The sequence below is a fragment of the Moschus berezovskii genome, chromosome 6, assembly GCF_049115385.1.
Source record: "Moschus berezovskii isolate FMDL1 chromosome 6, NW_MosBer_1.0, whole genome shotgun sequence".
NCBI lineage: Eukaryota > Metazoa > Chordata > Mammalia > Artiodactyla > Moschidae > Moschus > Moschus berezovskii.
Window position 1 is genome coordinate 88,363,159 of NC_142465.1, and position 14,638 is coordinate 88,377,796.

The window sequence follows — 14,638 nt, forward strand, 5'->3', positions numbered from 1 at the left end:
GGTATCAAGTGCCAAGGATATAGAAATGGAAGATGCAAGAAGACATCAGAAAGAAATGCTGCCCTCTAAAGGGCTTATAAACTAAACACTTTATAAATTACTTCTCTGTTTAATTGATGATACCATAATTAATCAGTAATATTAATTGTGTGTGACATGATATTATGATATGATTATGATATTTTATTTATGGTATGATGGTATTTCTCCCATAACTATGATATCATTAAATACAATTACTATATAATAACTAGTTAGCTGTATGACTTAGATAAGCTTTCCCTGGTAGCTCAGCTGGTAAAGAATTCACCTGCAATTCAGGAGACCCCGGTTCGATTCCTGGGTTGGGAAGATCCCCTCGAGAAGGGATAGGCTACCCACTCCAGTATTCTTGGGCTTCCCTGGTAGCTCAACTGGTAAATAATCCTCCTGCAGTGCAGGAGACCTGGGTTCAATCCTGAGTTGGGAAGATCCCTTGGAGGAGGGCATGGCAACCCACCCCAGTATTCTTGCCTGGAGAATCCCCATGGACAGAGGAGCCTGGTGGGCTACAGTCCATGGGGTGGCAAAGAGTCAGACAAGACTGAGCAACTACGCACGCACACTCATGACTTAGGTAAGGACCTTAGTCACTGTAGAATTTTATCGTCTTTATTCTGGACAGAATTTGCCAGTGTTAAATTAGCACCTGGTCCTATAGGTCCCTTGACACTTGCACCCATCGAGAGTCTTTAAACAATAACAACTGATTTGTGGAAGGGATGCACAGAATTAAGAGGAAAGTGACGACCAGGCCCACCTGGGCACAACCCAAACCAAGTGAACTGGCCAGAAAGTCCCACCTTGGGACGGGCTGGCTGGAGGGAAGGTGCCACTGCCGTGTCGCAGCGTCCTGGAAGTCAGCCTTGGTGCCAGTGGTGTCATCACAACCAGAAGTCACCCTTTCACCCACCAGAAAGAGTGAACAGAAAGAATTCTTGGTAGCACTTGTTCCACATCAAAATCTCAAGCAGGAGCAACTAGTGGGCACTCGTATATGACTGCACTCTGACTGCTTCAGAGAGGACAGACGGGTGTCAGCCTTTTCAGCTTCCACAGCAGGACGCTGCACCCAGCCTTCCATCATGACCCCCAGTAGCGGTTTCCTCAGGCACAGGAGGACATCAGGTGTTAGGCAGCCAGAAGTTGGACAGATGGCCACTGGAGTATTCAATACTCTGTTCAGAATACTTTGCCCCAATCTCACCATGAAGAAATCTCTAGTTTTCTTCTGTCCCAGTGAGATTTGAAAATGCTGTACTTGAGATTATTTACAGAAGAAAGTAAATATATTCTTTGATAAAAAGGCTGAGAGAGTAACTGATGAGAATATGGAAATTAACAAATAATAAGACTAAGAAAGAGTTAAAGTCCCAAGAATAAAAATATAGATTTAGTGGAGTTATGAACTGACAGGAAAAGAAAATCACAAACAAGAAGGGAAATGACCTGCTCTGAGGAAGCCCACAGGTAGGACTTTGGAGCTGCCCAGTGTCCCTGACGAGGACGGCTTCCTCTGTTATACAAGCTTTTCTTATTTGTTTACTTTTCCTTTGTGGTCAGAATGCTTCCCACTTAACACTTCTCTAGGAAAAACAGCAAGAGGAATCTCGGGGAATGTCAGGCAGGCCTTTTGATTCCTTGTTCACTCAGAGCCAGTTGTCAGACAAGCCTCCCATCACTGCATCCTCAGACCTTTGACTGTTTCAGTCCCTGCCTCTGGGGCTGCTGTGTATCTTGGGATCAGCTGGCTTAAAGCGGCTCTGGGGGCCAGACTCCCCTCCTCTCTCTCTGAGTGATGCCCACCTGGTTGCTGCTCAAGGTAGGGTCCATCACCTCCAAAAGTCCTACATCACAGCTGCTTCTGCAACCAGAGCCCTTCTGCCCCTTGATGTTCCTGACCTAGCAATAGTGCTAGATACTGACAAGATGACTATAGCTCCCAGTTGCCCTAAGATGTGTTGGGTCCAGGGCCCTCCCAGCCATGGACCACTGTCTCTTCTCAGTGCAGCTCCTTCCTTGGGTGCCCTGATGTCTGGGAGTGGATCAGAACTCCTCCATTTGCAGATGTAGCTGTTGCGTTGTGTAGACACCCAAGGGCCATGGTTAGCTGCATCAGGGGTGGGAAGACTGAGAGCAAAAGAGAATCCACAGGCAGTTTCACTCTGAGTGCAGCCACTGCCCTCTGGTCGTGGACTGACATGATGCAGCTAAGAGGGAGCCCTGGGAAGGAGAGACGGAGGAAGATCGGGCTAGGGAGCAAGGTGGGTGCCCCAGGGCTGTGGGCTCTGCTCATGGTCCTTCCTGCTATCAGTGATGACATTAACTGCTCATCCCCAGGGGCACAAGCTTTGTGATAGCATCAGATGATACCCTATTCTGGGTCACCACTGACAGCCCTGCTTTTCAAAATCAGTACATTTTCAGGTTTCTGGGATAGGTGGGCCTTGGCAATCATGGTTCTCTCAACCCCCAAGCAGCTGGGGCCCACCATCCAGCACGTAGACCACCCTCAGGCAGTGACCTATGGGTTGGCCTAGTACATGCAGCCTCTTGCCCGTTGCAAGAGGCTGAAGTCCCCATGAACAGCTGACTTTACCAGTACCTGGGGCTTCCCTGGTGGCTCAGACAGTAAAGAATCTGCCTGTAAAGCGGGAGACCCAGGTTCTATCCCTGGGTCAGGAAGAACCCCTGGAGGAGGAAACGGCAACCCACTCCAGTATTCTTGCCTGGAGAATCCCATGGACAGAGTAGCCTGGAGGACATGACTGAGCAACTGCTTTCTTTCTTTTTTTTTTTTTTTTTTACCAGCACCTGGATAGGTTTGTTTTTTTTTTTAAACCAGTCTGGAAATGTTTAAGGACAGAAATCTCAACCCATGAGTCTGAAACTTGAGTCCAGCACTTTTTCTGACACTCTTCTGTAAGCATTGGTTGAACTGATTTAACCCTATTTGCAGCCGATGAGGTCCACACTCACCTGCTTTAACCCTCATTTCAGCCGATGAGGTCCACACTCACCTGCTTTGCTCTGGCTCCGAAGGTGAGGAAGTCACAGACGGCGGGCATTCAGGCTTTCATTGCCACAGAAACTGAGCCTGCCAGGCCATGAGCAGTGCTCTACTGCACCCCCTGTGCTGGGCACTGGCCAGCCGCTCCCACCGCGGTGGTGCTGCATATAAAACAAGGGGACTATGAAACTGGACCGGCGTCCAGTCCCTCCCAGCTGAGACTTTTGACTGCCAGCCTGGGGCCCTGCCGAGATCAGTGGCCTGTTAAGTCCTTTTCATTCCACCACTGCTTCTTTCGGTGGTACTTCTGCTGGACCTACTTCTCTCACTGACCTTGGGAGCAGGGACTGGATAAAGTAGGCCTTGTCCCTGGAGGGCTCCCAGGCCAGCAGCCCCCTGGGGGCAGGGCCATGGAAAGGGGTCAGGCAGGAGCCCCACAGGGATGTCAAGGTCTCTTGCTTTTCAGCCTTTGTTAAATGCCTCTAAGGGACAGATTCCTGCCTCTGTGCAGTCTGTTCAGCAGTCCAAGGATCTTGACGTTTGAACCTTGCTTTGTAAGGTTCAGGGCTTCCCAGGTGGTGCGAATGGTAAAGAATCCTCCTACCAATGCCAGAAGATGCAAGAGACGTGAGTTTGATCCCTGGGTTGGGAAGATCCTCTGGAGAAGGAAGTGGCAACCCACTCCAGTATTCTTGCTTGGAAAATCCCATGGACAGAGGAGCCTGGCAGGCTATAGTCCATGGGGTCACAAAGAGTCAGACATGACTGAGCACACATACATCTCCGTCTCCACCTTGTAATGTTCAAACAGCTTTCACATACATAATGCAGACATGATGTTCACACATTTATACCTGTAAAATATTACAAAGTTTGAACATGACACCGTAAAGGAGTTTATTGCTTTACAAAAACTTTCAATTCCAATTTGCCTTGAATAACTAACATATTTTAAATTTCTCAAGCCACCCAAGTAGGGTCCTCTGCCACAGTTTCAGGAACTCAGTTGGAGAAGGAAGATACAGGACAGAATAAACAGAGACAGAAGGAAGATACAGTTAATAAAGGGTGACAAATGAATCTTCCAGTCCTGAAATGTGCTATTTTTCTAACACAGCAAAATTTTTACTCTTATTCCCTCCCTTTTCTTAGAATTAGTTGACAAAGTTCTCATTTATTTATCAATCCAAGAATAGCATTTTAGCTTCAAAGGACACAGCTGGATCCTTTCTTTCACTGACAGTCCCCGGTGTTTGTCAGACAAGAGTGTGTTTCCCAGCTCATCCTTCCTTCCTTTTAACCTAGGGTCTGTGTGCATACCCCTGTGAGAATCAGCCTTTTTGTTGTCCAGATTAAGTAACTCTGGTCACATACAGGTGGGGTGTTCACTAGGAACAAAGGTAGAAGTCCAAATGCCAGTGTTGTGGGTGCTTCTTAAGGGTTTGAGACAATGTCTCATCTGCCAGCAAAGCCGTCATATTGGTCGGAGGGTGGGAGGCCTGCCGTGCCCCTCCTTCAAGGAGCAGAGGCTGGGATGGGCTGTATGACGCATTTCCCATTAACCCACATGATTACTTTGACTTCAGAAGTAATCATATGATTATTTTGACTTCAGAAATATTCCTTGTTCCAGATTACTGGCCTTGGTCTGTGAAGTTCCGGGAAACAGGAACAGTGTCCTTCCCTCAGGGACCTTCCAGTGAGTAGATAGTATTAGCACTGCTGGTGTTCCTTTTGAGAGCCATTTCTGCTGACATCTTCAAACCAAAAGTGCCAAGAGAGGAATGCAGTGGGTCGCACTGAGGCTTTGGGCAGATGGTTATGCTCCTCAGCCTAGGAGGCTTCACATACGGTTTTAGAATAGAAAGTGCAGTGTAAATTTAAGGCTTAGAAGAGGATGGTAACCAAGAAAAACCCTTGCAAATGGTCTTGTGACAGCATGTTTTAAGCATTGTGAGTCTGGAAGTGGAGGTGAAGGTCCATGTACAATGGTTTATCAATATTCCAGTACAACACAGTACAATGGTACGTTCAGTGTGGTACCTATCATTAGCAATATTTCAGAGCACTCTGCAAAATTGCAGCGAATGTCAAGGGTCAATCAATGTATTTCCCAGTATCTGCATCTACGTTTCTGATATAATGCCTAAAGCATTTATTTTTGATTTTCAATAAATAAATCTTTAGCCTGCCCAAGAAGAAATATCAGGGGAATTCAAGTTATAAAATGTATTCTCATTGTGCTGCATGCTTAGTCGCTCAGTCGTGTCCGACTCTTTGTGATCCTTTGGACTGTAGCCTGCCAGGCTCCTCTGTCCATGGGATTCTCCAGGGAAGAATACTGGAGTGGGTTGCCATTTTCTTCCTCTAGGAGATCTTCCCAATCCAGGGATCAAACCCGCGTTTCCTGTGTTTCCTGAGTTGTAGGTGGATTCTTTACCCACTGAGCCTTTGGGGAGTCTCTGTTTTCTCTGGCAAGTTCAGGAGCTAAGCATTGGCATCCCTACCGGATGTGAAAAAATAGTCCAGGGTAGTGAAAAGAGTACAAGATTTCCAGTCACCTAGGGTTGAGGCCAAAGCTTGGGCCAGCCATTTACCACCACTCTATGGCCTTGGCCAGTAACTAATCCTCTTCCTGTCTCGGTGTTGTCTTCTGTAAAATGGGGCTGGCAACAGTCTCAACCTTATGGAATTTTTGTGGGTATTGGCCGTAGCAAAACTTAAGTGGCTGACACTTGCCAAGCAGCTAAAAACTGGGATTATTACTATGATACAGAACTACAGTGCTTGCATTCTCTTTAGCTTACATAGAGGCAACTTTTTTCTCAAATTTTTTTGAAATTGAAATACATTTGATTTACAGTGTTTCAGGTATACAGCAAAATGATTCAGTTATATATATATAGAGAGAGAGATGTATGTATGTATGGTTTTCAGATTCTTTTCCATTATAGATTATTGTAAGATATCAAATACAGTTCCCTGTGCTATACAGTAGGTCCTTGTTGTTTATCTGTCTTATATATAGCAGAATATATCAATTCAAAAAGTCCCAATTTGTCCCAAGCAACATTTAATGTGTACCTAGTACACATTAAACAGACATAAGACAATTTCTCCAATGTTTGGCTCACTGAACTCAATCTTATTCTACTGTTCAATCTCATTGTGATACGGAGAGAAATCATTACACTCTTTATGTTTTCTTGAGCTTGTCGTCGATTAAACGTCAGCAGGGCTAGATTACATTATCTAAGAGCTGTTCCACTACATTAAATGGAAGGACTTGTCCAGAAGTGGAAATCAAGTACGGAGGAACAGCTGTGAGACCTCAAGGAAACCTAAACTTTCTAGGATTCAGACTGGGCATTTGTAATATGCTGAGCTTGGGTTATGTGGTTTCAAGGTTGCTTCTAGCCTAAATGCTATGTTTCTGTTTGCTCAGTTGGCAAGCTTAGGGCTTGTCTCAGCAATTTGATTTGTGAAGTTTTGAATTCATGACTCATGGAATGACGAGTTGGAAGAGACATAGAGACCACCCAGGGTAACATTCTGGTTTTACAGATGAGGAAACTTGGATTCAGAGAATAAGGCTCCCCCACCCTCCTTCTGCCACATAGTTCATTTTTGGTTGAACTAAAATCAGGACCCAGGTGTCCTGACTCCTAGATCAGTGCTCTTTCCTTGATATTGTGTGGCCTCTTTCCTGAAAATGGGGTGTCACATTTAAGAACGAATTATAAAGACAGCACAGATAAGCTCTGACTGATTCTGACAACCCAATCATGTACTGAATAACTACAAAATTAAATAAAGCAAGTTGATCTGACTATTGAAAGGATTATTTGAAAGGTTTTCACGCTCCTATCTATCCATCTTCTGGTCTTCTAGGAAGATGCATTATTATTAAAATTTAGGGACAGCAGGAGGATCATGGCTTCCATGCTCTCTGTCCCTTCATCTCTGGGAGTTGCATTTTGGTACCTTTGAAAAGCTTTGGCTTTCCACTCACCAAGTTTCTAGGAAAGTTCGTTGTAACCTCAGAATCTAACACTTAATCTGTAGTTTCCCAACTTTATACTACCCTGCAGTCAAACATATTCATTCCTGGTGAATCAAAGAAATGATGTCATATTGACTAACCAAAGTCACCATGGGAATCTACTAATCATGATCATGATCACAGGATGTACCTAACCTATGTGTTCTGTTCTGTTCCGTCGCTCAGTCGTGTCTGACTCTATGCGACCCTGTGGACTGTAGCCTACCAGGCTTCTCCATCCATGGGATTCTCCAGGCAAGAATACTGGAGTGGGTTACCGTTTCCTTCTCCAGGGGATCTTCCTGACCCAGGGATTGAACCCGGGTCTTCCGCATTGGAGGCAGAAGCTTTAACCTCTTAGCCACCTATGTGAGTAACCAAGAAATAACAAATCAAATCAAACTGCTTTGTTAGATGGTGGACATGTTACAAGTCAACACAGTGAGTGAGTGGTATCTTGTTAACCAGCCACTGTTCTGGGTGTCTGTCCCGTGGTTCTGGCTCAGAATAAAGCCCAGGGTTTCCTTTCTTACCCTGCTCAGGCTGAGCCTACTGTGGAAGCTGCTCCTTGTGACATTGGGGCGGAGAGAGGAAGCTTGGGGTATTGCATTGGAAACCACTTTCTGTGAAAAGTCACGTGCAGCATTTATTCTAAGAACTTGTTTGGATTTGAGTTACTTTTAGCGAAAAGAATACACTTTCTGTACTAGGAGAAATCAGTTGTGAACCTTTATTTTTAAAAGGCTGGCTTTTTGTAGAAAGAGGACAAAAGACAATCAATTTAGGGTGCTTATTTTTTGCTATTTTAATGAGATGCAAGGCATTCAAGTCAGGTTCCTAAAAATTAAGAAAAGGAACCAGAAAGCATTCAATATTGAAAAAAAAATCTTAATGGCACATTATATTTTAGCTCCAGATTATAGTCAGTTGGTATACAGAGAAAAAGAGGACTGAAACAAAAAGTATAAAGCGAGTAGAGAAAAGGCTGAGAACCAAGCAAACATACTCAGAGAACGATACAGGCAGTGACAGGAAGAAAGATGAGAGAAACCAGAAGACGATTAGGAGAGGGAATGATTTGGGGGAACTTTGGAGAAAGGACAGTGGAGCCAGGTGACTTTCCTCCCCAGCAGTTAAGTCCGATTTGTTGTTATTTTCACCATCTTTGATTGAAGTCTTATCCTCCACCTAGACTATCACTATCAATTCCACCAGCACAAGAATCGCACTGGGTTTGGCTCCCTATTGTTCTCCCAGTGCCTAGCACAGACAGGGTCAACAAGGAAGAATTAGTCAATGAAAGCATGAACAAAGGAACGAGTGAAGAAAGAATGTGTGAGGAAAAGAGTCCCGTGGCCCAACTGGCTGGGGCAGCGGTCCCCTGAGAACTGCCTTTGTTTCTTCGACTGTGGACTGAGCTGACCTGGCCCCTGAGATACCTATGGTAGCAAGTTCTTTGGAGGCAGTCTCCATCCCGCCCGTGTTATCTTTGCTAAGCATTGTTGTTCAGTCACTCATTCGTGCCCAACTCTGTAATCCCATGGACTACAACATGCCAGGCGTCCCTGTCTTCCACTATGTCCTGGAGTTTGCTCAGACTCATGTCCATTGAGTTGATGATGCCATCTATCTATCTCATCCTCTATCACCGACTTCTGCACTCAATCTTTCCCACCATCGGGGTCTTTTCCAATGAGCTAAGTATTAGAACAGTGTTTTGTCTCTGTTTCTCTAGGAAATGTTCTAAAAGCTGAGGTTTTCGCCGTCTCCATCATGTCTCCTGGTACCTCCTCAGTCCAGATCCAGCCAGCCATCTGAGGCTGTCAAACCTTTCTGTTCCATCCTGGGCTTCCTAGGTGGCGCTAGTGGTAAAGAATCTGCCTGCCAATGCAGGAGATGCGAGAGACTTGGGTTTGATGCCTGGGTCAGAAAGAACCCATGGAGAAGGAAGTGGCAACTCACTCCAGTATTCTTGCCTGGGAGGAGCCTGATGGGCTACAGTCCATGGTGTCACAAAGAGTAGGACATGGTTCAGTGACACATGCATACCATTTTAACCTTTTTTTTTTTTTGGCTGCACTGGATCTTACTTGTAGCCTGCGGGATCGTCAATGTTTGTTGTGGCATACAGACTCTTTTTTTAGTTAAGGCATGTGGGAGCTTTTATTTGCAGTATGTGGGATCTAGTTCCCTGATCAGGGATTGAACCTGGGCCCTCTGCATTGTAAACATGGAGTCTTAGCCACTGGACCACCAGGGAAGCCCCATTTAATCCATTTTATGTGTAGAGTTTTGTGGCATTCAGTACATTCACATCATTATGCAAACATCCCCACTGTCTGTCTCCAGAAACTTTTCATCTTCTCCAACTAAAGTTCTCCAACTATATCCATGATATACTAACTCCCCAAATACACTGATATTTTATCACATTTCAGACTTTCTTACTCTAGTATTTTTATTTCCTGAAGTTATCCTGCTGCTGCGTCACTTCAGTCGTGTCCGACTCTGTGTGACCCCATAGACAGAAGCCCACCAGGCTCCCCCGTCCCTGGGATTCTCCAGGCAAGAACACTGGAGTGGGTTGCCATTTCCTTCTCCAATGTGTGAAAGTGAAAAGTGAAAGTGAAGTCGCTCAGTCGTGTCCTACCCTTAGCGACCCCACGGACTGCAGCCTACCAGGCTCCTCCATCCATGGGATTTTCTAGGCAAGAGTATTGGAGTGGCTTTGACTTTCTGTCCACAGTCTCCTTTCTGGCCAGAAGACCTGGATACAGACAGGTCTGGGTTGGGCTTCCAGCAAAATAATTTGCTAGCCTCGGTTTAGTTCAGTTCAGTTGCTCAGTCGTGTCCGACTCTTTGCAATCCCATGGACTGCAGCACACCAGGCCTCCCTGTCCATCACCAACTTCCGGAGTCTATTCAAACACATGTCCATTGAATCATGGATGCCATCCAACCATCTCATCCTCTCTCATCCCCTTCCCACCTTCAATCTTTCCATCAGGGTCTTTTCCAATGAGCCAGTTCTTGGTATCAGGTGGCCAAAGGATTAGAGTTTCAGCTTCAGCGTCAGTCCTTTCAATGAATATTCAGGACTGATTTCCTTTAGGATGGACTGGTTGGATCTCCTTGCAGTCCAAGGGACTCTCAAGAGTCGTCTCCAACACCACAGTTCAAAAACATCAATTCTTCGGTGCTCAGCTTTCTTTATAGTCCAACTCACACATCCATACATGACTATTGGAAAAGCCATAGCTTTGACTATATGGACCTTTGCCAGCAAATTAATGTCTCTGCTTTTTAATATGCTGTCTAGGTTGGTCATAACTTTTCTTCCAAGGAGCAAGCATCTTTTAATTTCATGTCTGCAGTCACCATCTGCAGTGATTTTGGAGCCCAAGAAATAAAGTCTCTCACTGTTTCCACTGTTTCCCCATCTATTTGCCATGAAGTGATGAGACCAAATGCCATGATCTTAATTTTCTGAAAGTTGAGTTTTAAGCCAACTTTTTCACTTTCCTCTTTCACTTTCATCAAGAGGCTCTTAAGTTCTTCTTCGCTTTCTGCCATAGGGTAGTGTTATCTGCATATCTGAGGTTATTGATATTTCTCCCAGCAATCTTGATTCCACCTTGTGCTTGCCTCAGTTTCTGCATTTGTAAAATTCAGATAAGAGATAGTACAGTAGATAATACAGATTCTAAATAGACAAGAGAACTGGAGTTCACTAGATTGTCTATTGTCCATCCCTCCTACCAGACCACACACTAGTGTTCCTCACACCAGCCACTGCTCTGCTGACATACCTAGCTTCCCGATACCTTTGTCATTCTGATGCCCTTTCCAGGGGATACACCATCTTGTATCAGTCCAGCTCTTGGCCTCAGCTGCACACCCACCTGGGCTGTTGGTGAGCCCTGATTTCTGATGGAGTCATTCCAAGATAGGGCCTCCCACTCCACTCTGCAAGCATTCAGTGGTCCTTGTTTGGCTTCTCTTCCCCGGTGGCTCAGACAGTAAAGAATCAGCCTGCAAGACAGGATAACTGGTTCGATCCCTGGGTCAGGAAGATCCCCTGTTGAAGGAAATGGCAACCCACTCCAGTATTCTTGATAGAGAATCCCATGGACAGAGGAGCCTGTTCATGGGGTTGCAAAGAGTCAGACACAACTGAGCAACTAACACTTTCATTTTTCACTTTTCCCATTCCTTATGCTAGCCACTTCAGATCTTTTCTCTTCACTCCATCTCCCTACCCTGCCACTACCCTAGCGGTTCTCGTTAATCTTCTGTGTCTCCATAGATCAGACTTCTTAAACTTTAGTGCACCTACAAATCATGCAGGCCCCCTAGGAGGTTCTGATTTCATAAGAGTTGGTGGGGTTGAAATCTGCTATTTTTACAAGCAACCCCAGGGAATTTTGATACACAGACTGCCCAGTCCACTTTTCATGGAGGGCTGTCCTAAGCCACAAGCTCCTTGAGAGCAGACATTTTGTCTTACCTGGTTTCATCTCTAAATACCTGGCAATAGATGTTGAAGCACTAATCGAATGAATCTGGCTGTCACTCTGCACTTCAGAATAAGTTACCATTCTCCTTTGAAATGCTAATTAGCTACAGCTGTTTAAATGCAGCTTAACTCTCTTGAATATTTTATCCTATCTTTTATCAGCCCTTTCCACTGCCACTGGGGGTGAGGAACTATGAAGAATGTGTTGTTCTCTGACTAACAGCTACCAAAGAAACCAACCAAAGGGCCAGATGAGATTTAGACAGAAGTGCCAAGGTACAGAGGTTGGACGTTTCCCCTTTCCCCTTAGGGGGAGAAAGAACTCTCCTGGCTCTTGCTCTAGGCATCAGCTAGGCAGATGCCTTTGTAGCCACTGCAGTGGGCTTTTCTGGAGTGGAAAGAATCTTAAGCAGGAAGGTCACTGCTAGGGATATTGGGAGAAGGTGATTTAAGGAAATAGGTAAATATAGACTGGGATTCCTGATCAGTGGCCAAAAGGCTGTGTGCATGCTCAGTCATGTCTGACTCTGCAACCCCATGGACTGTAGCCTGTCAGGCTCCTCTGTCCATGGGATTCTCCAGGAAAAAATACAGGAGTGGGTTGCCATCCCCTCCTGTGTTGGATCCCGACGCAGGGATCAAACCTGGGTCTCTAGCATTGCAGGTGGATTCTTTACTGCTGAGCCACCAGGGAAACCCAGCCAAAAGTCTAGTTCAGTTCAGTTCAGGCGCTCAGTTGTGTCCATCTCTTTGCGATCCCATGAATCGCAACACATCAGGCCTTCCTATCCATCACCAACTCCTGGAGTCTACCCAAACTCATGTCCATCGAGTCGGTGATGCCATCCAGTCATTTCATCCTCTGTCATCCCCTTCTCCTCCTGTCCCCAATCCCTCCCAGCATCATGGTCTTTTCCAATGAGTCAACTCCTCATGAGGTGGCCAAAGTATTGGAGTTTCAGCTTCAGCATCATTCCTTCCAATGGACACCCAGGACTGATCTGCTTTAGGATGGACTGGTTGGATCTGCTTGTAGTCCAAGGGACTCTCAAGAGTCTTCTCCAACACCACAGTTCAAAAGCATCAATTCTTCGGTGCTCAGCTTTCTTTATAGTCCAACTCTCACATTCACACATGACCACTGGAAAAACCATAGCTTTGACTGGACAGACCTTTGTTGGCAAAATAATGTCTCTGCTTTTTAATATGCTGCCTAGGCTGGTCATAACTTTCCTTCCAAGGAGTAAGCGTCTTTTAATTTCCTGGCTGCAATCAACATCTGCAGTGATTTTGGAGCCTTGCAAAATAAAGTCTGATACTATTTCCACTGTTTCCCCATCTATTTGCCATGAAGTGATGGGACCAGATGCCATGATCTTAGTTTTCTGAATGTTGAGCTTTAAGCCAACTTTTTTACTCTCCTCTTTCACTTTCATCAAGTGGCTTGGCCAACCTGCCTTCAAATCCTAGCTCTGCCAACTCCTAGCTTGTGAATTAAACTCTTGGGACTGCTCGATTCCTCATCTATAAAATGGGAAACTTTCTTGAGGATTGAAAGATGGGATACAAGTAATTCACGGGGATTCTATGATGTTGGGCAATCAGGAAGAATTTTCAAGAGATGTGGGTATCTTGGTAACCATCTGTTTTTACCACAATGGAGGGAACACACACACACACGTGCACATACACACACACACCTCTACACTCTCAGTCAGCCTGGAAAAACAGAAGTGGCACCCACTGTTGCCCTCTGGGGAAGTCTAACTCTAAAACCCCATCCCCACTGTAATAAATGTTTCCAAAAGGAGCAGACAGCGTAACCCAGGGCCATGCCCTCCCACTTCCCCAGAGCCTGTCTTGGGGAAGTGGGAGGTAAATGGGCGTGGGCACCTGGAACTGAAACATGTCTTTTATCGCCTCCTATTCTGCCAGCCCTTTCTCCTCTGCGCCAGGGTAGGGATCGGGTAGGGAGGATAAACAGCTCAGGCCTTTACTGTCCCCACACACATTTGGATCTGCTCTTCTCAGCCTCCAAAGCCTAGCTCATCATTCATCAAGATTCACTAATTGCCTGCAGGGTGCAGGACACTGTCCTAAATGCTTTACCTGGGACCTCCGGGGCAGACCATAAGAAATCCGTTTCAATATTTAAAATCTCCCCTCAGCTCATGAAGACTAATGTGGAACCCTCACTTCATTCCCAGTGTCAACGTCTCCCCACCCCTGGCCAGAAAAAGTACCTTTTGCTTTGAAAGTGCTAAGAATGTTAATAATGTGTTCGGTGGCTCAGTCGTGTCTGACTCTGTGCGACCCCATGAGCTGTAGCCCACCAGGCTCTTCTGTCCATGGGATTTTCCAGGCAAGAATACTGGAGTGGCTTGCCATTTTCTTCTCCAAAATGTTAATGATAATGAACCCTTATAAACATTCTTTACATAACTTGAGACTCTCTTCCATATTTATTCCCTTGTTCCTGCACATTTATTTGCTTTATTTGCTTTTAGGAGAAGAATTTAGACTGGTTTCCTCGGATGCGAGCCATGTCCCTTGTTAGCAATGAAGGTGACAGCGAGCAAAACGAGATTCGGAACCTGCAGGAGAAGCTGGAGTCAACCATGAGTCTGGTCAAACAGCTGTCCGGTCAGCTGGCAGAGCTCAAGGAGCAGGTGGGTGCCCTTCAGAGATGGATCTGGGTGAGGGGCGGGGGGTGATGTGAAATCTTTCACCACTATAAGTGGGAGAGACTGGAGAATCCTGGCAGTGAGATTGTTATCCACGGGGTTGTAAATCACCGTAAAGAAACCCCACGCTATGTTGTAAGAACCACCTCTCGGCCAGCAGAGGCTGCTTCTGCTTATCACGCCCATCTTGTGTGACACTTCTTCTGTGGAACAGGGAAGGAAGGAACAAATACTGAAAAACAGGGACCGCTTTGGACTTTCTGATAGAAAATCGTAAATTCTGCCATCACAGCAATAATTAAGTTCATCAGGAAAGCAGATCGTCATTAGTATCTATCATTTCAGTC

General features: G+C 45.6%; 1 protein-coding gene across 3 annotated transcripts in view; it reads left to right on the forward strand.

The window, feature by feature from the left end:
* ITPR2 (inositol 1,4,5-trisphosphate receptor type 2) overlaps nt 1-14,638 on the forward strand; it is a 639,393-nt gene that overhangs the window by 619,792 nt on the left and 4,963 nt on the right. For all 3 annotated transcript variants that reach the window (XM_055395002.2, XM_055395006.2, XM_055395005.2), the window contains one exon: nt 14,115-14,276. In XM_055395002.2, coding sequence (XP_055250977.1) covers nt 14,115-14,276 — 162 coding nt within the window. The remainder of the gene's footprint in view (nt 1-14,114; nt 14,277-14,638) is intronic.